At 38.4% G+C, this 22,702-nt stretch overlaps 1 protein-coding gene across 1 annotated transcript in view; it reads left to right on the top strand.

Moving 5' to 3' along the window:
* Nucleotides 1-1,591: 1,591 nt before the first annotated feature.
* The window catches only part of LOC125120750 (protein unc-13 homolog C-like), a 137,962-nt gene continuing 116,851 nt past the window's right edge, over nucleotides 1,592-22,702 (top strand). The window contains exon 1 of the mRNA XM_047769188.1: nucleotides 1,592-1,744. Coding sequence (XP_047625144.1) covers nucleotides 1,592-1,744 — 153 coding nt within the window. The remainder of the gene's footprint in view (nucleotides 1,745-22,702) is intronic.

Here is a 22,702-nt window from a genome sequence, read left to right as displayed (position 1 = left end):
GATGAAGTGTTTGATACAACTAAAGGGGCTCCTTAGACACAATCAAAAACACAGCATAAGACATCCATCAGGATCCCTGAGTACCAGTACTCTGGCAGTGATGTAACAAAGTCTATTTTCCTTTCACCCATTAACTGTTTTTTATCACACTTTGGTGTGTAGCTTTTTTGCCTATGAAATTTTATAAAGACAAATTTCATAAATAAAAAGTGTTTGTGAGCTGTATAGTAATAACTGTGATATATATGTAATGTGAAATCTGTTGTTTTTTTTTTAAGCACATTTTTCTTTTCTGATCCACTGATAGATGTGTTTGATTTTAGGTTTCCTCAAGAACTGAACATGGGAAAAATAAGCGCTGAAATTATGTGGACCCTTTTTGCTCAGGATATGAAATATGCACTAGAAGGTAATTACAAATATCTGTACTTATTAGAATATACCTTTTAGTTATATCCGATTTTATGTCCTTGGTTTTAAATGTAAGGAATTGATGCATCAAAATATTGATTGTTGTGATCAGTTTAGTCCTAAAATTTATTTGCATATTGTAGAAAGATAAAGGTCTCAAATGATTTAAAAGCCCTGAAGAAATACATACATATTTAATCAAATGGTCTAAGTTGCAGGATAATAATATTTCACTTGTATGATAAGGCTTAGATAAAGGAATACTTTATGCCATAAATATTTATGGCTGAAATCAGACCACATTGAAAGGGTGGCTGAGTAATATTAATTCAGATATTTGTCTGCATAGACTTAGAAGTGGTGTCCAGTGTCTGGGCAGGTTAAAATCTGGCCATAGGTGGTACAAGGACAATGGCAGGGCTCTTCTCCAGAAACTCTACTTATAAAAACCCAAATCAGGAGTTCCCGTTGTGGCGCAGTGGTTAACGAATCCGACTAGGAACCATGAGGTTGCGGGTTCAGTCCCTGCCCTTGCTCAGTGGGTTAATGATCCGGCGTTGCCGTGAGCTGTGGTGTAGGTTGCAGACGCAGCTTGGAGCCCGCGTTGCTGTGGCTCTGGCATGGGCCGGTGGCTACGGCTCCGATACGACCCCTAGCCTGGGAACCTCCATATGCCGCGGGAGTGGCCTTAGAAATGGCAAAAAGACCAAAAAAAACCCAAATCATAGAATGAAAAGCAGAGTGAATCTAGCTTTTAGTTGAAAAACTAGGAATTTCTTTGTTCTCACATTGTGTTTAGAGTTGGAGATAGAATTATCAACCAGCATGGGATTCCTTTCTCTAGGAACTTAAAATCTACTAGAAAGTTTTCTTTGTACTTGTTCAATATATATTGAGTCCCTAGATGATCCAAATGCCCATGACCACACTCAGTATGGAAGACACAACAGTGAACAAGACAGCAAGGTCCCTGGCCTCAGTGAAGTTATGTAGGACAGCTACAGTTACACACACATTGCAGTATGGGGTGGTCAAGACTAAAGATGATGGACTCTCTGGAGGTGAAGCTCTTAAATCAGATGTGGGACAAGGGGGAAAGGCAATATTTCTAAAGGAACTTCTTCGGAGGAAGTGTTAACTTGACAAAGACCTGAAGTAGAAAAGTTTGCTTTTGGAAGAGATGAGCAAGAAGGATCTCTGCCTTGTCCAGGTCGGGGACAGCGCGTTAGCAAGTAGGATGAGCACAGCTGTATTTGAGAACAGAGAATGCAGCGGGTCCTCAGAGCAAGAGGGAGCAGGAAATGAGGTTGGAGAACTTGACAGGGACCAGCAGGTGGTGGCTTACAGGTCATGATGAGGAGTTTGACTCTTTGCTAAAATAAATGAGAGACCCTAAAGGGATTTCAGCAGGGACTTGTGTTGTTTAGATTTGCAGCTTAGAACTTGGATTGTGACTGCAGTGTAGAAGATAGATTGGTAGAGTATGGTTGGTTTAGAGTTCACATTCACAGCACCACTGCTTTGCAGCATTGCTAAAATGTAAGCTTGCTGCTAGAGCACAAAGAGGAAACACACAGTTCTTTTTCTTATTTGAAGAAGGAAGTACACAATAGATTTTAATACCTGGTTTTCTGGTGAAGTATGGGTTACCACCTAATTAAATAAATTAGGATTCATCCTTCAAATTACACCAGAACTTGCTCAGAGAGCGAACTCCTTATTCTGCAATAAAGTGTTCCTTCTCCATTATATTAATCAGTCCTGCTTCCCCTCCCTCTGCCTCCTACCAACCCCATCCTATTCTACCCTGCAGGTCTCTCCTTGGAGTATCAAATGTATCTTAAGCCAGACAGAAACCACCAACCAACTAGGCTGCTAAATTTCTTTAGGTAGCATTTTCTCTTCTGTCCCCTGCACACCCCCTCTCTCCTTGACTATCTGTCAGTCATCTCAAATTTTAGAGGATCAACATAGAATTCCTCTTTTTTTTTTTTTTCGTCTTTTATATGGGCCGCACCCATGGCATATGGAGGTTTCTAGGCTAAGGGTCTAATGGGAGCTACAGCTGCTGGCCTGTGCCATAACCACAGCAACACCAGATCTGAGCTGCGTCTGTGAACTACACCACATCTCATGGCAACGCCCGATCCTTAACCCACTGAGTGAGGCCAGGGATTGAACCTGTAACCTCATGGTTCCTAGTCAGATTCGCTAAACACTGAGCCACCATGGGAACTCCTAGCATAGAATTCTTAATCTTCCCTATCAAAACCTGCTTTTTCCCCCTGCTCCCTATTGGAATCACTGACACCATCATTCATCCAGTTACTTAAATCAAACATGTAAGATTACTGTGGATTCCTTTATCTTCTTCAGCACAATTAAAGCTTTTTTCTGCCTTCAGACATTTCCCCCAGTTGGTCTACCACCTGGATTTCTCTTCCCAGTCATCTGCAGAAGCAGCCATGTAGGTCTTGGTTTAATGTCACCTCCTCAGGATCTAAAGTCACCTCCATGAACAACCTTATATAAGTCCTCTCCATAGCAACGCATTACTATTCTTTATTTATTTGTTTACTTAGGCTTGCTTGTCCTCACCTGTAAAATAAAAAAGTTCACAATGGATTAGAGGGCAAGACAATGAGCAGGGAGGCCCCTGCCCACACTTCAGAGGAACTTGATTATTTGGGACCACTCCAAAGTGGAACTGCCTGCCAGGGAACATTTTATTTTGGCAGGGCCTCTATCTTTACTTACATAATAAGATTTATGCAACTCTTGGATATTTTATGTCTCCTTTGCTTTAAAAAATAAGTAGTAATTTCAGACAACTAAGTATAAAATTTATGTTAGGAAATATAAATGTCAAAAAATTTAATGTTTGTCTTAAAAATGATTAAATTATGAATGCTACAAGTAAACCACCATGATTTTCATTAAATGTTTATTGATTAATTAGTGGTTGATAATTTTGTACAAAAACAGTATCCCAAAATGCTGAGATTGCATTATCAAAAGTCAGGTTCAAGATCAAGGGTAATTAATAACTTTGTGATTATCTTAGATTTTTTTGGAAACAAGAATCTTTCCCTTAACACACATTTTATTTGACTTTTAAAATAGCAGCTAGGATTTCCTGTCATGGGACAGCGGAAATGAATCCAACTAGGAACCATGAGGTTGCAGGTTTGATCCCTGGCCTCACTCAGTGGGATAAGTATCCAGCGTTGCCATGAGCTGTAGTCACAGACGCCGCTCAGATCTGGTGTGGCTGTGGCGTAGGCTGGCAGCTACAGCTCTGATTAGACCCCTGGCCTGGGAACCTCTGTATGCCACGGGTGTGGCCCTATAAAGTCAAAAGACAAAAAAATAAAATAAAATAAAAATAAAATAAAATAAAGTAAAATAAAATAAAAATAAAAATAAAATAGCAGCTATATTGAGATAGAAGTCACACACCATACAATTTACCACTTAAAGTGTATACAGTTCACTAGTTTGTGCATCCACACACATTTTCAGGAAGACATGTTGACTGAAGTAAGAGTAATTTGGATTGCAGTTCATGGTTTATATATCTTCTTCTATACCAGATAAGAAGCTTTTGAGTGCAGAGATTGTATTTGTCATCTTTGTAGTCACTGAACCTTAATAGAAACTCAATAAATGTTAGTGTACTTGAATCGAATTGCAGATGGGACCAAGAATCCTAGAACAAGGCTGGAATATTATGTTCAAACTAAACACTTGTAGAATTGCTAGCTGGGAGACAGCAAGAGATCTGAGTCTGGGAAACCCAATTTGAGAAAGCTTTAACACTTATGATCTGCATCAGTTTGAGCATTTGATGTATAGTATCTCTAAATTTTAGTTTTCTATTCAATAAAAAAAGAAATAAGACTTCCCAGATTGGGGTGAGGATAGCATGATACCTTAAATGTACTTTGCAAACCTACAGCACTGTGCAGATGGGAGAAGACCATTATTATTATATAAAGGAAAGAAGATCTGTCAGAGTCTTAAAATGGTTTCCTTTAGGGGTCATTAAAGGTTTAAAACTTCTGGAAGAGTATTTACAAATCCATGTTCATCTGTTCCCTCTCTCTTCCTCCTCCCATTTCACCATTTCAATCTAATGTTTGGCTTACTACTATTCCCTTTTTTAATGTGACATGAATAATAACTTTTAGATAAAATGAGGATGAGGGCCACCTCACAGAGTAGAGGGCATGTACTTAAAAAACATTCCTTTGGCAGGCACTTCTGCACATGATATCAATGTCCTTACGTTCCCAATTTGCCTTATAGAATGTTGTTAAAATTACTTGACTATGGAGTAGTGCTTCAGGCTGTTGACCTCGAAGGACTCTGAGTTATATAATTTAGGCTACTCAGTTAGTTTTTCTGATTAAAGATGAACTAGTGTTATAAGCAACCTCTGAAGAAGTTAGGTCAACAGAAAGAGCCAGTTAGAATTTATGGACTTTAGGCTTTTTGATGCAGCTTTTTGCTTTACTTCATGAACTTATCAGCTGCTATACAAAAGAATAATCTAATGCAAAAATAAAATAACTTTTCCCCAACTTTACTCAATTTATATGAGCCATCTTTTTTTTTCCATATTTGATATTAATCACCTTACCAGTTTGTTAATTGTAACTGGTGTGATCACTATGGTGATAACTTGCTGAATAAATTATTTTATAGATTTTAAAAAAGGATATTCTTTCTATGAAAAAGGTAGTGTGGGAAGAAAAAAGTCTCTGATGGAATGTGCCATTTTATAATGAAATAGAGTTGGTTTTGTTGAATTTTTTCTAAAGAAGTTATTCTAAAGACTTTCATAGTTTTTACCCTGGCTGCTACAAATATGGGTTTTACAGTGATTTAGATCTACATGTGAGTTCAGTCTTGGCTACTTTTTATTTAGTTATTAGCTATAATTTTGGAAAATTTATTAAAGTAAGTCTGTTTCCATATTTTATTTATTTTTATTTATTTTTATTTTTTGGTTTTTAGGGGTGCACCCAGGCGGCATATGGAAGTGCCCAGGCTATGGGTCAAATTGGAGCTGTAGCCGCTGGTCTACACCACAGCCACAGCAACGCCAGATCCGAGCTATGTCTGCAATATGCACCACAGCTTATGGCTGTGCCAGATCCTTAACCCACTGAATGAGGCCAGGGATCAAACCTACAACCTCATGTTTCCTAGTTGGATTTGTTTCCACTGTGCCATGATGGGAACCCCTCAGTTTCCATGTTTTAAAGCTAGGGAAAATACATACCTTATAAGGTTAAGAGGAAAGCGAGAGAAATGGCAACAAGGAGATGATAGTTTCCTAGTGCATAATAGATACTCAGATGTTACCGTTTATCATAATCTTGAGGATTGTTATTTAGTAGACAATAACTTGCAGATGATTTAAAATACCACCGAAACATCTATATGCCTATAAGTGACTGAATCATTTAACCGATGATTCTAGCTGACTGCAGATGTTACATTTATCATGTTGGTATCCATAGAATTTGGTTGCCTGGCAATTCTTCAATCAGGGCAGTCCTGTTCAGGGCTCTGAATGTGTAACATATGTTGGTGTCTTCAAAGTCCTTATTAAAAGCAAACCCTGTAAAACACTGCTTCTTAAGTTAGGGTTTGTGGTTGGTCTTAAAGCTGTATCCTGAAATTGCATCCACATTTAAGGGTGGGTGGGATGGGAGACAGGTGTCTAAGGCATTTGCCGAATTCTCAGATGAATCTGAATAAATGAATAACTAAAAGTCACGGAAAATCAGTCCTTTAAAATGACTGTTTTGCTTAATTAACTCAGGCACAGATGGAATTAATTATAATATTCAAAAAACAATCACCTTTCACCTGGCCTTGGTAAAGTCTCTCAGATCAATGCTTCTCAGACCTTTTCTTTTTTCTTTAAATGGCCGAACCCTTGACATATGGAAGTTCTGGGGCTAGGGGTATAATTGGAGCTGCAGGCCTTCACCACAGCCACAGCAACAGAGGATCCTTAACTCACTGAGTGAGTCCAAGAATTGAACCCACATCCTCATGGATACTATGTCAGGTTCTTAACCTGGTGAACCACAAAGGGAACTCACATTCTCAGACTTTCTTGTGCACACTAGTCTCCTGGGAGTCTTGTTAAAATGCAGATTCTGATTGAATAGACCTTTTGGAGGGTTGGGGATGAGTGATTCTATTTTTTTTTTTATTTTATAGTGAGTTTTATTTTTTCCATTATAGTTATTTCTGACAAAATGTGAGTTGATGCCTCAGTGTCTGGTTAACAATGCACTAAATGGCAGCAAATCCTTTTTTTGGGGGAGGGGGGGCACACCTGTGGCATACGAAAGTTCCCAGGCTGGGGGGATCCAGCAATGCAGGATCCGAGCTGCTTCTGCTACCTACACCACAGCTCAGAGCAACGCCAGATCCTTAACCCACTAAGTGAGGTCAGAGATCAAACCCGCATCCTCATGGATCCTAGACAGGTTCATTAACCGCTGAGCCATGAAGGGAACTCCTTTGAAAGTCTTTAATGTAACATATTAGTTCTGGAATTTCATCTTTTTATCACCAATCTTTGATGTCTGCTGCTTAGTTATCATGCTGGACCTCACCCATAAATGAAGATTCTCAGACTACCTTCTTAATTTTTCAGTGTTTCATCATCCTAATGAGCACAGTTGTCACTGTTACTTTGCCCTTTCTGTTATCATGTGCTGTCTTCTCTTACAAACTTGAGTATTTGTATACCTTCAGAAAGTTCTTTACTTTCTTCACATTTATATGGAGGGGGTGCTTCTTTCAAAGAAGTATCATCTTTTTAAATTGCCCTGTACCCACATATAGGTCTCAGATGACCCTTTGCCTTTAAGAACATTGCCCTTGACCTTGTAGCCACAAAGACAATGAGAACACAAAGTCATGGTCAGTTCTCTCCTGATCTTGTTGACCACTTTGGCTATACTAAAAGAACTGACCCGTTGACTCATGAATTTCTGTAGCCTTCCTTAGAATATTCTTATCCTTAATATCTTTCTACCTCATACCTGATCTGCCTCAAATTGTTTTTTTATACTTATCATCTTTCTTGTCTACTTGTCAGCAATTTTCTGCTGGTTTCAAGTTTATTCACACAAATCACTGATTGTCAGTTTATCTTGAACCTCATTTTTTGATAGAAAAGATTGGCTTCTGACTAATTTCTATAGTCAGTAAATCTCCCTGGAAACAACTGATTTCTTTTTTGTTCTATTTCCTACGCTCAGTTTTAATCTTATCAAAATGACAGAGATTAAAGCTAGGCCTCTATATGCTTCAAAGTCTGTGGATGGAGCTGGGGTTGGTAACATTCTGTAAATGATTTCTCTGGCCTCCTTTCCTTATAGTAGTGATTCTCAACCTGTTTGGTGTCTTCCCCCATTCCATTGTTCCTCAGAGATACAGAAACTCCCATAAGTAAAGGAATATTAATGTGTCTCAACCAAGGAGACATGAAAGGTGGCTTTCCCTCATCCTGTTGAGAATCTTGAGTATTAATCTTGCCAGGAAACAGATGACTGTTGAACGACTCAGAGAAATAATACAACACTTATTGATAAAAATATTAGATTTTAATTGATAATGTCTCTTTAATTTTATTTTATATTGGAGTAGAGTTGATTTATAATGCTGTATTAGCTTCAGGTGCATAGCAAAATAATTCATTTTTGCATATACATTTACCCATTTTTTTTCAGAATCTTTTCCCATATAGGTTATTGCAGAATATTGAGCAGAGTTCCCTGTGCTATACAGGAAGTCCTTGCTGATTATTTAATTTATATAAAGTAGTATGTATATGTTAATCCCAAACTTCCAATTTATCTTTCCTCCCAGTGCTTACCCTTTGGTAACTATAAGTTCATTTTCAGAGTCCTGTCTGTTTCTGTTCATTTGTGTCATGTTTTTTTTAGATTCCACATATAAGTGATATCATATATTTGTCTTTCTAATGTGTAATGTCTTATACCTGAACAAATTCTTTCCTATATTTTATATGACTAAAAAATCATTTTCCTGTTCTGAAAGCTTTTGATAAAATTTAGATACCTTGGCAGTGGCTATCAGAAGGCCAAAGAGACAAACACTACTTTAGGTCCTTTCTACATTCTTGATATTATAAAATAGCATTATAACAACACAACTGTCTTGGCTAAAAATCGGATAGTCATGGTTGACTTTTTCTCATTTTTGCCTGTTGTTAGCATATCTATACTCTAAGCTCTATGTATGAAATTCTCCTTAATAATTTTTTTCTCTGATTCTTTTTTTTTTTCCACTTTTTAGGGCTGTACCCATGACATATGGAGGTTCCCAGGTTAGGGCCTACACCACAGCCACAGCAACGCAGGATACGAGCCACATCTGCAACCTGCACCACAGCTCATGGCCACACCATGTTCTTAACCTGCTGAGCGAGGCCAGGGATTGAACCCAAAACCTCATGGTTCTTAGTCTGATTCGTTTCCACTGTTTCTGCTGCTCCACGACAGGAACTCCCTTGATCAGACACATTATCTTTCCTGCTTCCACCTTCACTGATATGGCTTTTCCTTTGTAGATGCCTTCTGGACCACTGGATAAGGTCCAACTTCCTTAGCATAGTACCCAGTACCCTCCTCTCCTTTCTGTACCTGATTTCAGCCGTAGTGCTTAGCACTTTCCCCCATACACATACTATATTCTCTTGCTACATCCAACTGTTTAAAATTCCCCTGCCATTCTTTTATAAGCATATGCCCCAGGACACGTGCACAATGCCCCTGATCTCCCTCCCAGGCTTTTTCCTACTTGCCACTCCCAGCAAAGACTCATGCATTCTTCAAAATCCAATTCAAAAGTTTTTTTTTTTTTTCTATCAAGTTTTCCCTTAGATTCTCAGAAATAAGTATTCTCCCACAATATTTCTGATAATACCATTTATCCTTGAGGCATACTTCACACACACATTGCCTACCTGAGTTCTTATTCATCTTTGTATGAATCTCCCTCCTCTCCCTTTCTCTGACACTATAAAAATACAATAAATCAATGGATGCATGCATGAATATAAGCCTGTGTCTATAGACAGACAAAAGCATAGATGTAGGGTCCATCCAAAACTCTAATTTCCAGTCACAATTCAGCACAATCACACAAACCTGATACAGTCACTCATATAAAGGAGAAGTTTTTTCTAAGTATGTAGTCCCATAATTATTCTCACTGTATGTTATGGTTGTAGCAGTTCTAGGAAATGTTTAATAATCAGAGATCTGAAAAAAACTAAATACCTTTCATTAGCCATAGAAATTGAGTGTGTGTGTGTGTTTGCAGGTCATGTGTTTGTGTGTTATAAAATCAGATGATTGCATTGAAGTACAAGCTATGCTTCTTCACAAACTGCGAAATACCTCTTCCAGTCACGCTCAGCTTATCAGTCCCTACCTGCTTTTCTGCAACATCTAATTTGTTTTAATATGTCCTTGCCCAGAATTATAAGTCTAGATTAATGGACAACAAATGAAAACAAAAGCACATGGCTACTAGTTTTGAATGCTCATTATTGCAGAAAGACCAGATCTCTTCATTTAAATTGTTAGGGGCAGGTCACATGCTTCATACTTTGAAATGAAATGTGATTTCCAGATTAATGTATCAATTATGTTTATTTGAGATATCATGCATTGTATTTGCCCCCACCCCCCTAAAATAAAGGCAAAAAAAGTATGTATGTATTGGTAATTAATTTTTCTTAATTGACTAGGCCAGTGGTTCTCAAAGTATGGTTCCCAGACCAGCAAGCAGTAGCATCACTTGGGAAGAGGTTAGAAATGCAAATTTTTGGGACCGCCTTACACCTACTGATTCAGGTTGGGGCCTAGCAATCTTTTTTTTTTTAAACAAGATATCCCAGTGATTTTGATGCATGCTAATGTTAGAACTACTAATCTAAGGAATGTATAATCAACATAGTGCCTTCTCCCACTTTGATCTGAACACATGATTTTTTTTTATTATAGTTGATTTACAATGCCATGTTTGTTTCACATGTGCAACAAAGTTATTCAATTATAATATTTAAATACATATATATTTATATAATGTTCAGATTATTTTCTATTGTAGGTTATTGTTAGTACAAGATATTGAATATAATCCCCTGTTCTATACAGTAAGTCCTTGTTTGTCTATTTTATATATAGTAGTGTGTATGTGTTAATCCCAAACTCCTAATTTATCACCTTCCTCCTCTCTTTCCTCTTGGGTAACCATAAGTTTGTTTTCTATGTCTATGAGTCTATTTCTGTTTTGTAAATAAGTTGATTTGTGTCAATGTTTTAGATTCCACATATAAGTGATTTCGTATGATATTTTTCTTTCTCTTTCTGATTTACTTCATTTAGTATGATGATCTCTAGGTCCATCTATGTTGCTATGAATGGCATTATTTCATTCTTTTTATGGCTGAGTAATATTCAATTGTATACATCTCCTCTATCCATTTCTCTGAGGATGGACATATAGGTTGCTTCCATGTGTTGGCTGTTGTAAATAGTGCTGCAGTGAATATATGAGCTCATGTATGTTTTTGAATTATGGATTTCTCTGGATGTATGCCCAGAAGTGGGATTGCTGGATCATATATAGTAGTTCTATATTTAGTTTTTTAAGTAACCTCCTCACTGTTCTCCATAGTGTTTGTACCAATTTATACTCCCATCAACAGTGCAGGAGGGTTCCCTTTTCTCTATACCTTCTCCAATATTTACTATTTATAGACTTTTTCATGAGGCCATTCTGGCCAGTGATCATACAATGATTTTTGAAGGTGTTTAAGTAAGTCAGAAAAATGTCCCTTATAATGATGGTTAAGATGGAGGAATGGTTTGGATGCATCAGCTATGTAAAAACAAATCAGGAAAGAAAAAAAGTTAAAGGAGTAAATTGATTTGTGAGTATCAGTTTTTAAGTTTATAAGTAAAGGAAAGAAAAGAAGAATTAAAATAAATTTTTTAAGGGAGAATTGAAAAGTAATCCTCAAGAGAATGAAGAGAGGGAGCAAATGGGCTGGGTCAAGTCCAGTAGCATGACGCTTGATGGGAAAAAAATGGCAAGATGCTAATGAGTCAGCCACAGAGATACACAGTTCTTAAATTAAGAAAAATCCATGAAGGGCTCATTAACATAGAGGAAAGTGAGCCTCCATTATAAAAGGATGAAAAAGCTTTTTATTTTATTTACTCCTCTACTCAAAAGAAAAATAGAAACATGTACTTCGTTCATGTCAAGTCATTTTTCTTTTTCTTTTTTTTTTTGCCTTGGAGTCAATTTCCAACAACAGCAAATGAATTACCACTAATGTTTACATCTGTCTTTAAATCTGTATTTATCATTTTTAATAGAACAAAACCCCAAATGCATTTCACAACAGGTAATGCTTCTTTTGTACCATAGTGCTGCAAAAGCTAAAGGTGATGATTAACATTACTATTTATTTGTTTTATTGTTCTTATCAGTGTGACTTTAAATGGGGATTTTGGTCAAGTTTTGCATGACAATACTCTCCACGTTTAAGTGTTCAGCATGCTTCATACATATTTTACAGAATTTTTGAAATCATTTTTAAGTAGAACGGGTGGTTTTACTAGTGATAGTCTCAATGTTATGACATTGTGAGCTTATTGGGGGAAAGGACCATGTTCAGCATGTTTGGTCCTTAACACAAACTTGGCACATGTCAGTGCTCAATAAATAACAATTGAATGACAATCCAAGTTCCACTAATATAGTGTGTATAAATAGGCATGTGTGTGGGTTAACTGGATAAATTAGAGTGATTTCTTCTAGATTAAAGCCAGGGAATGCACCCTGTTGGTACATTCTGTATTAAAGTACATTATTCTTCACTTAAATTGTCCAAACTGGCATTTCGATGGCAGCATAGTGAAGCTTCAGTTCATCAAGATATTTTTCTTCATATACGCCTTTGAGATTTAATCCTTAGCCAAAGGCTTTCCAGTATATGATAGTCTATTTCACATTAGCAAGCACAGCATACAAAATATGTGGTGAAATTCAACTTCTATGAAATAGTGCCAAATTTCAGCCATCAAAAAGATTTCACAGGCTGGTTGATAAAAATCAGCTGTCGAGCTATAGACTTTAAATTCTAAAGCTTTTAAATGCCATCTCTCATGGCATTTAATGAGGAAAGAGAAATTCACATAAATGTTAAAATAGCAAACAAAACAAAACAACAATAAAACAAACAAAAAAACAGGGCAAGATCAAGGTAGATGGATGTGTTGCCTCCCCACCTCCCTGCGCTTGTCTTATTTTCTCCTCCTACTGCCTGTCTACCCCTCTCCCCTTTGTTATTATCCTCTCCAACACCTGGTAAGCTCAGGGCTTTCCAGGAGATTGAACACACTATGATGTTTGGGACCTCTTGCTTATCCCTTCCAAAAGACCTGAAATCAGAATAAGGAAGGAAAAGTACTCAAGTTAAAAATCAGGAGGAGTGGCAATAGCAAATAAATCCTGCTTATTCTGGTGAGCTGGAAGTGAGCAACAACATGAAAGGAAATAAAATGGAAACTAGAAATGAAGCTTATTTGACTGTGCTTTTCACCTTCTAAACATGTTATTTCTCAGACACTTAGGGTTTCGTGCCTCCTTTCATCTTTACTCTGAAGGAAAGCGTCAATGCTAATTCAGATGACCTAAACTGGCAAGCACAGAGCCCTGTTCACACATAGACTAACTGCATTGAGCGATTTCTTCCTCTCTGGCAGTTTCCCTCCCCACTCCCTATGATTAGATTGAAACTACTTTTTTTTATTTCTGAATAGACACAGAGGGTGAGCTAATTAGAACATGCTAAAATGTTTGGCTTCTAAATAACAGAAAAGAAAAAAAAATGGTGTTCAGGAGTGTTTGTAATGCTATTATTAACCTTACCCTGCAATCATCTTCTAACTTGTCTTATAATCGATTTCAGTAAAAATTAATTAAAATTTGTTGACATGAGTACACTATTGTGTTCCTTTGGTAGAAATAGGTATATCAGTGTAGAGTTTAATTAACTGGTTAGCCACTTTCTCTGTATCCCCAAAAATAACTACAGAGCAAAAACAGGTCTAAGCTAAGTTAGACTATGCATGTGGTCTCACTGGCCACGTAAACAAAGCTATTTGTCAAATGCATCCCATGTGTGTTCTGAAGTTCCAGGTAACAGTTTTTAAGTCTGTTCCCACAGTAGTGAACTTTAGCCAAGTCTCAGGTAAATGGAAATTGTTTTCTAAAAGCCTGGTAACCTGGTTTATTAGAACTAAGAAATGGAGCATTACCTATTCAGGTATTTCGAATCATTGCATGGCCAGTGTATAAATAGCACCTCAAGGTCCTCCTGGTCATTTTCTCTTTGTCCAAACTTAGTCTCTAACAGAAATATTCTACTTGTATCTCACATTATTCTGCTGTTTATTTGGTTTGGATATAAAGAACAATAATAGACACCAGCAATCCAAGGGATTGATAGCAACCTAGCCATCTGTACTCCTAAGAAACATTCAGCTTTCTCACATTTTTCTTTGATGATATTAGAATTTAAGTCTTTGTTGACTCTATTCAAGGTCCTGCAGAGTTGCCCCCTAACTGTTGAGCTTGTTACAGCTCAGAATTCTTGTCACTTTTTTTTTTCTTCTCTGGATGTGAAGCCTCTGAAAAATACAAGGCAGCAGTCTGGGCTGTCCTTCTGTCCATCATAGAGCATGCCTGTTTTCTAGCTAATCACTTCCTGCTACCTTAGGGGGGCTTAAAGATTAGGAAAGAATAAAACAAGCAAATCACCTGCAGTGGCACCAAATAGCCAAAGGGAAACTCTCAGCTCAGACATCTAGTTTAAGATTAGTGTCTCAGGGAGTTCCTGCTGTGGCACAGCAGAAATGAGTTTGACTAGTATCCATGAGGACACGGGTTCAATCCCCAGCCTTGCTCAGTGGGTTAAAGGATCCTGGGTTGCTGTGAGCTGTGGTGTAGGTTACAGATGTGGCTCAAATCTGGGGTTGCTATGGCTGTGACATAGGCTGGCTGCTGTAGCTCCAATTCAACCCCAGCCTAGGAACTTCCACATGCTGCAGAAGCAGTCCTAAAAAGCAAAAAAAAAAAAAAAAAAATAGTGCATCAGTTATCTATCATTGTGTTAACAAATTATCCAAAACTTTGTGAATTAAAACATGAATAAGTATGTAAGCTCTCCCATGGTTTCTGTGGGATAGGATGTTTGGTTTCTGAGGTTGACCAAGAACTGCAGTTGCTGAAGGCTTGATGGGCTGAAGGAGCCACTTCCCACGTGACCCATTCATGTGCCTGTCAAGCCATTGTGGGCTGTTGGCAGGAGGCCTCAGTTCTTTTTGGTCCTCCCTACAGACTTCTTGATTGTCCTCTCAGTGTGACAGCTAGCCTTTCCCAGAGTGAACAAGGCAAAACAAAGGGTTGAAAAACTGCAATGTCTTTTCCAGCCTAGCCTGGGAAGTTACCCTTTGTCCCTTCCATGATATCTTATTGATCACACAGCTGAGCGACATTCAGTGCAGGAGAGAGCACACAGGGACACAAAGTCCAGGGGGCCAGGATCTCTGGTGTCAGTTTGAAGACTAGCTTGCGCAGTTACTACTCACCTCTCCGATCATTTCTTTATAATACGAGCATCTTCTTATATTAGGATAGGCTTTTATTGTTTGTGTTGATTTGAAACAAAAGTAGCAATCAACCTGGGTAAAACCAATTTTCTTCCTGCTTTCCCCTCAGGCCCTCTCCCTTGACCACAAGAAAGAAGGTCAATATGAACCAGCCTTTGAGAGTTTATGTAGATAAATTGATTTCCAAAATGCTAGGGCTCTTGTTAGCCCTCTCTAGTTTCCTAAGCTCCTCTGGGAAGGGAAGTCTGGTTCACGGAGAGGAAATTAAATCCACACTGTATCTCTTGTGTCTTTTCATTGCAAAGCAGTGGTTTGCAACCCTAGCTGTGCTTTAGAATCACCAGGCATAGAAACTCGACGTTTAAAAAGTGTTTAATGGTTTATAATCTTATTTGGCAGCTACCCATTTAGCACTTATTAGGCACTTCTCTAAATGAGTTGCAAATATTAACTTATTTGAACTTTCTAACAAGCCGTTAAGGTAGGTGCTATTATTATTATCTCTGTTTTGTACATTAAGAAATTTAGACACAGAGACGTTGATTATTTTGCCCAAAGTCACACAGCAATTGATCAGAAGAGCCTAGACTTCAGGAAGTTCTAAAGTATATCCAAGATTGAATATCACTACTTTCAATTAAGTTTTTAAGGCCTTTGAGAATCTGATGAAATATGCAGGCTCTATTACCAGAAAGATTCACATAGCATAGACATGAAATATGTGTATAAATCATTTCATGGATGTTTAAGTAGATCACCCATAGCCCTTTTGCAGACTTCTTCCAGGGATCTTTGAAACTCAAGAACTTTTGCTCGCCAGAGCACTGGTTTCCCCTGGACCAGCATCATTGGCATCAACTGGGAAGTAGTTAGCTATGCAGATCCCCACACCTCACTTGAGACCTACAGAATCAGAAACTCTGAGTGTGAGGTTCAGTGGTCCCTATTTTATTTTTATTTTATTATTATTATTATTTTGTCTTTTGTCTTTTTTGTTGTTGTTGTTGCTATTTCTTGTGCCGCTCCGGCGGCATACGGAGGTTCCCAGGCCAGGGGTTGAATCGGAGCTGTAGCCGCCAGGCTGTAGCCGCCAGCCTACGCCAGAGCCACAGCAACGCGGGATCCGAGCCGCATCTGCAACCTACACCACAGCTCACGGCAACGCAGGATCGTTAACCCACTGAGCAAGGGCAGGGACCGAACCCGCAACCTCATGGTTCCTAGTCGGATTCGTTAACCACTGCGCCACGACCGGAACTCCGGTCCCTATTTTAATAAGACCTCAAATGAATCTCATGTAGCTAAAGTGTGAGCACCACTGTTCTAGAAGGCATGTGATTTACCAGTCAGTGATCTTAGCTTCAAGGTTCTGAAAAATCTCATTGTTCTTGTCTTACCATTAGGTGTATAGAAGTTCTTTTCTTGTGCTAAGACCAGCTCAGCAGGATGGGGCTGAAGAATGGGTGCTAGGAAACTTAAGGAAAAAAAAGTTAACATAAAACAAAACACAGAGACATTTATCTTAAGTAAAGGTGGGAACCTGGGGACTCAAAGTCTCAAGGACCAAGAGCGCTGCCTCAAGAAACCACATTGCTTTTATTGTGCTCTTTCGGATTACGTCAAGTGAGGAAGGGGTTGTAGGTGCAGGATATAGGTTTTTTTAAGTTATTTTAGAAGTTAAATAGCTAGTTGCTGATTAAGCTTTATTCTGACCTTTAGGCATTTAACAATCATTAGCATTTGAGGAAGCTTGGCGTCAGCTATCTATGCGCAACATCTAGAGAATCACCATTGTGCTTCTGCAGACCTCATGCCTATCTGCAGCAACTGGGGGGCCTAGGTTTGCACCTAGGTTCTACTTGCTAATGCATATCCTGCTAATGACTCTTCATAAACCCCTTGGGGCCATGAGGCTCCTCTTTCTTTTATTCTAAGAGGATGTATCATGCTGTGCAAACGTGTGTGCCCATCTGCACAGGTCTGGGCTTGCCTAAACCAATGCATTATGTCCTCATTCAGCTGACCCTATGAATAACCTATGCCTTTAGGTCTTTGTGCTTAAGCTTAAGTCATTCACCAACACTGTGACTGTTTTTCGAACAGGAAGAGGGGATAAAGTAAAGCAGGACAAGATGGAGTTTTCAGCAAAGAGGCTAAGAAAATATTGTAGAAACATGTGTCATGACATTCTTGTATTAAAACTAGATTTATTTTCAAAAATAATTACTAAGGGAAAGACCATCACTGATATGCATCCATGTGTTCATTAGCACCTACACCTATATATCATTCATTCAATAGATATTCCCTGCAAGATTGCTCTGTGCCAGGCATGCAAGGATCAACACAATACATAAAATAAACAAAACAGCCATGACCACTGCCTCAAGGAACTTTATAATGAGCAAATAAATAAATATATAATTATAAAATTGAATCAGTGCCATGGATGAAAAGTGTGTCTATTAGGCATCTGAAACTTACATCTTAAAAATCTCTAGAATTAAAACCTCTCTACCGAAATTCTTTTTAAATTTTTTTTATTTATTAAATTTTATTGAAGTATTGTTGACTTACAAAGTTGTGTTGGTTTCAGGTGTGCAGCAAAATAAATCAGTGTTTTATATATATATAAATGTATCTTTATATATATATATAAACATACAGACATACACATGTATATATATCCATTCCTTTTCATATTCTTTTCCCATATAGGTTATTACACAGTGTTGAATAGATTACCTTGTGCTATGCATTAGGTCCTTGCCTACCCAAATTCTATTCCTTTCCTGACCTTTGCTATTTCAGCAAAATATGCCACCATTTGTATAGTGTTGAGACATTACCTTTGTTCCCTTTATTTCTCTAATTCTGCCACCATCTGCAGATACACAACACACAGAAATCTGTAAATAAATGATACTCTACTTCTAAACCATATTCAGCTCTGTAGTCTTCTCTCCATCTCCATTACCTCCAGCTGGTTTTAGCCACAGTTCCCCTTTGCTTTAACAGCTGTAAGAGCCCTTAAATACTTTGTACATTTCCACTCTTGTTTTTCTGTAATCCACTGTACTCAAAGAATCCAGACTGACCTATACACAGTTAAGTTGGATCCAGATATTCTCTGGCATGTAAAAGCTTCCCATATCTTCCTCATTCAATTGACCAAAATCCATTTTTTTTCAACCGTGGCTTCTGACACAATGTGTAATGTGACTCTAATCACCCTTCAATTTCATCTCATTCCCTCTCCCTCACCTCTAGCTGCACCACCCTCATGCCTCCTCCCCACTTCTGGGCCAGATTTGCTTCCTCACCAGGGCATTCACAGTGGCTTTTCCCTCCACTATATAGCTCTTCCCTGATCTCTGTGTGGTGGGTTCTTTCTCATCCTGCAAGTCTCAGTTCCCATTTCACCTCTTTTTATAACCTGCCTTGACCATCCCACTCGTCACTACACTCCCACAAAACCCACTTACCTTTTATCCTTCAAATACTGGATCTGAATCAATTTATTTAGACTAGTTCTTTGTTTACTTGTTTGCCAGTTTTTTCTCTTTCTTTCAAAGAACTATTTGTGTTTGGTCACAATCCAAAGTCAAAATTACATTTTTACAGTAACACAGTACTCACACACACACACAAAACCAAAACAAAAGTTTCATGACATTTGACTTCATGACAAAGGAGATGATAAACCCTCAAATTTCTATTTTTTGTTGTTGTTGTTGTTGTCTTTTTTTTAGGGCTGCACCCACTGCATGTGCAAGTTCCCAGGTTAGGATCAGAGCTGTAACTGCTGGCCTATGCTACAGCCCCAGCAATGCAGGATCCGAGCTGCATCTGTGATCTATACCGCAGCTCATGGCAATGCCAAATTCTTTAACCCACTGAGCAGGGCCAGGGATCGGACCCATGTTCTCATGGATACCACTGAATCACAATGGGAACACTCTCAAATTTCTTTTTATATTTTTTTCAATTTCATATGTCTGTATATGTGGTTTTGAATTTTAGTTATAATCCTCTAAATTGATTTCATGACATCTTGTTGAGTTGGGCCAGCAGTTTAAAAACACTGCTCTTTGAAGTTGTCTTGTGGTGCAGTGAGTTAAAGATCAGGCTTTGTCAATGCTGCGGCTCCAGTTCCTACTGTGTGTGTGGTGCAGGTTTGACCCCTAGCTCAGTGACTTCTACATGTATGGGCATGGCCAACCCCCTCCCACCCCGCAAAAAAAATCACTCCTCTTATACCTAAAAACAAGCTTCATGGAGTCAGAAATATTATAATCCCATTTGTAGTTGAATTGTCACTTCTAGAACATGGTAGATAGTGAAATAAAAATCTTTGAATCATTTAAAAATACACTGCAATAATATTTAAATCCCACAAAAGAATATCCAGGTATATTTCCATATTCATGAATTTTCAAATACCAATAGAGTATTGGGAATTTGACACAGTTTTGGTACTGTTTTTGTGTACTAGGCTCTTTATTTTTAAATATCTGTAATGAGAATGCTATATTTAAGCCTAATAATTTTTTCTTTTAAAGCTAATTAAGATATTTCTGGTCAATTATCATATCCCTTGGGCAAGGTATTTGAATGTGGAACCTGTAGTAGAGCATAATTTCTTGGAAGGGAAATGTAGTAAGAGTGCAATCAAGAAAATAAGGTTGGCATTTGCTGAAAACAAAGAAATTGGTTTGCACATGTCAATATCTAATGTACTAAATTATCATTTAGGTGAACATTATATATTTAGCTCTTCATTTTCCCCTCTGTTGTTTTCCTTCTGTTAGTCTTTCAATCACATCTTACCTGGGGAAAGACAGGACAAAAAGAAAAGAAAAAAAGAGAAGTGACAAAACCTTACATTTTTTTCCTGCCTATTAGCATCTTTTATTTAAAAATATTAGAGAAATAACAAATTGGAAGTAATTGTTAAAATTAGCTTAGAAAAAACTCAGTTTAAATGGGAAATATAAATATTTAAATATCATGGCCTTAGATGCTGATTGCTGCCTTGCTGCCCCTGTTAGAAAGAAGATAAGATGAATACATGAACATCATCTAAGTTACTTGACTTGTGGAACTTGTAAATTTGTTCTCCTCATTAAATCAAATCACATCAATCACAAGTGCAGCAGTGCATGCAGATAGACAGATGGAACCAAAGCATACAAATTATCTGTAACTTTGGGGGTGGTATTTTGGTCAAGAACCTTTGCTTTTGTCTAGATATGCCTAATACGCAGCCAGTGAAAATATTCTGGCAACAAAGAAAACCTGGGGAGGAGATGGCCACTGGTATAAAACCAACTTTCTAGAAACTTTCTTCTAATAAGGAGTCCAGGAAACTGTATTTTTACCGTGTTTTTTATTTGGAAACATTCCAGGGAAAGCTCTGAATGAATGATCTCCTGTTGATTCTCTTAGGATGATTGCCAATTGTATAGAGTATAAATAATGTGTATAAATGTGACCTGTTTATAACTCAAGGAGAAGGGGAAAAGCCCTGTTGAAAGTTCCTTTGAGCTTTAGATCAGAGCTTTGCAAGCATTAACAGTCAAGATACACATATTTTTTACCCTGTTAAGAAACTACCTGTGAGCAGCTTGTGTATAACCTCAGACATAGCATTCTCATAACAGTGAAATATTCAAAAGCAAAAAGAGCTGAAATAAGGGGCAAGAAGATGGCATTTTTGGAGGCTTAGTGGGAAAGGAAGACAGTTTATACCTGGTGACCATCTTATGCTAGAGAGAACAGAACAGGTTGGAGCATGGCGGGGGGGCACTTTGGAGAGAGAACAGAAATGTCTGATGGAGAAGCTGAGTCCACCATGCTGTGCTCTGTGTGGGTAGCCCTCTCCTCCATCTCCCTAAGAGACTTCAGTGCACTGCACACTACTTGTCATTGGTGTGCTTCAAAATGCTAATCCTGACTTCAGAATAGGTCCAATGACAGCTGAGGCTGTCAAGCTATGCAAATACCATATGCTGCAGAAAACCCCAATCTTTTCTCTCCCAGTAGGAACAACTTTAGCATGTAAGAGAATATGAACAGAACTGCTTTAATATATTTTACAATAAAATACTATTTATATAGTATTATAATATTAATACAAGATTTAAATTAATTGGAGTTCCTGTCGTGGCTCAATGGTTAGCAAACCTGACAAGGACACAGGTTCCATCCCTGGCCTTACTCAGTGGGTTAAGGATCTGGCATTGCTGTGAGCTGTGGTGTAGGTCAGATCCTGTGTTGCTGTGGCTCTGGCGTAGGCTGGCTCTGATTGGACCCCTAGCCTGGAAACCTCCATATGCCGTGGGTGCAGGCCTAAAAAGACAAAAAGACCAAAAAACTTTTTTTTATTCTTTTAAAAGAGTAAGATAACTTGTCTATAAACTTTAATACCGTTAATATGATGGTTATTCACAAATCACTGTAGGTGGAAGGGTGCCACAACATCATGGCCACGAACCACTTCTCTGGCTTAAAAAACACAAAGGCAAAATGCAAAATGATTGAAAGCTGGTATAAGGTGAAGGCATTGAGGTATGCGTGAAGACTCTGCAGAAGAAAAAAAGAGGCAACCAGTAGTAAACCATTTGCAAGCAGGAAAACTCCAAGCATAGGAAAATCACCACTCAAGTATGAAGTAGAAGGAATGCCATCCAGGGAAGCAAGGTGGAGCAGTGGGAGGACACTGATCTCACCTCTGCCCTTGAATACCTCCAAAATATGTCCACATGTGGAGTAATTCTCACTAAAGACAATCTAGATACTGGCAGAAATATGCTTCTATGATGAAGGCTATAAAGAAACATCCAGATGAAGTCAGGTAGGAAGGGAAAGAAGCAATCAGGTCAGGACCTATATTACTAGGAGACACAAAAGGGAAAGGATTGCACAGGCTTGGAGATCCTGGGGAGTGAGCAGTTCAAAACACATATTGAGTGTACTAGCCCTGTGGTCCATCCAACACTGAGAAGACAAGTTCTCTTGGTTGGTTTGAAGACCAGTGAGATTTCGAGAGGGGCTGCGAGAAACTTGAACTCCACTTGCACAAAACATGCACACACATGCTTGCTCCTGAAACAAGCCAGAGGAAGTAGATTGAGACTGCCTAGGATTCTGGCCAGTTTCACACGACTGCACTGGTGTGCACTTGGGACCGCACTGAGTTTCTGCTCCAGCCTCCCTTGCTCCAGGTCATTACTCATGCCCCTGAGAGGGCAGTGTTGGCCACTGAACATAGGAGAAGCCCTTACTCACATTTGGCATTGGTTCTAACTGCTCCATCTCCAGCCCCACCCACAACCAAGGTGATGACTGTCAGCAGATCTTGGAGAAGATGTGACTCATGCTTACTTCAGATCCACCTCTCCCACCAAAGCTACTGGATACATGCAGAGTGCATAGGAATGCTTCTACACAAGGACACTTCTTTAAGACTGAGATAGTTAATCATTTAACCTAATTTTATAGAGACAGAGAAAGTTAAGGAAAAATGGGAGGACCAAGGA

The sequence above is a fragment of the Phacochoerus africanus genome, chromosome 2, assembly GCF_016906955.1.
Source record: "Phacochoerus africanus isolate WHEZ1 chromosome 2, ROS_Pafr_v1, whole genome shotgun sequence".
Classification (NCBI taxonomy): domain Eukaryota; kingdom Metazoa; phylum Chordata; class Mammalia; order Artiodactyla; family Suidae; genus Phacochoerus; species Phacochoerus africanus.
The sequence above is the reverse complement of the archived record's forward strand: the minus strand, read 5'-3'. Positions and strand labels throughout refer to the sequence as shown.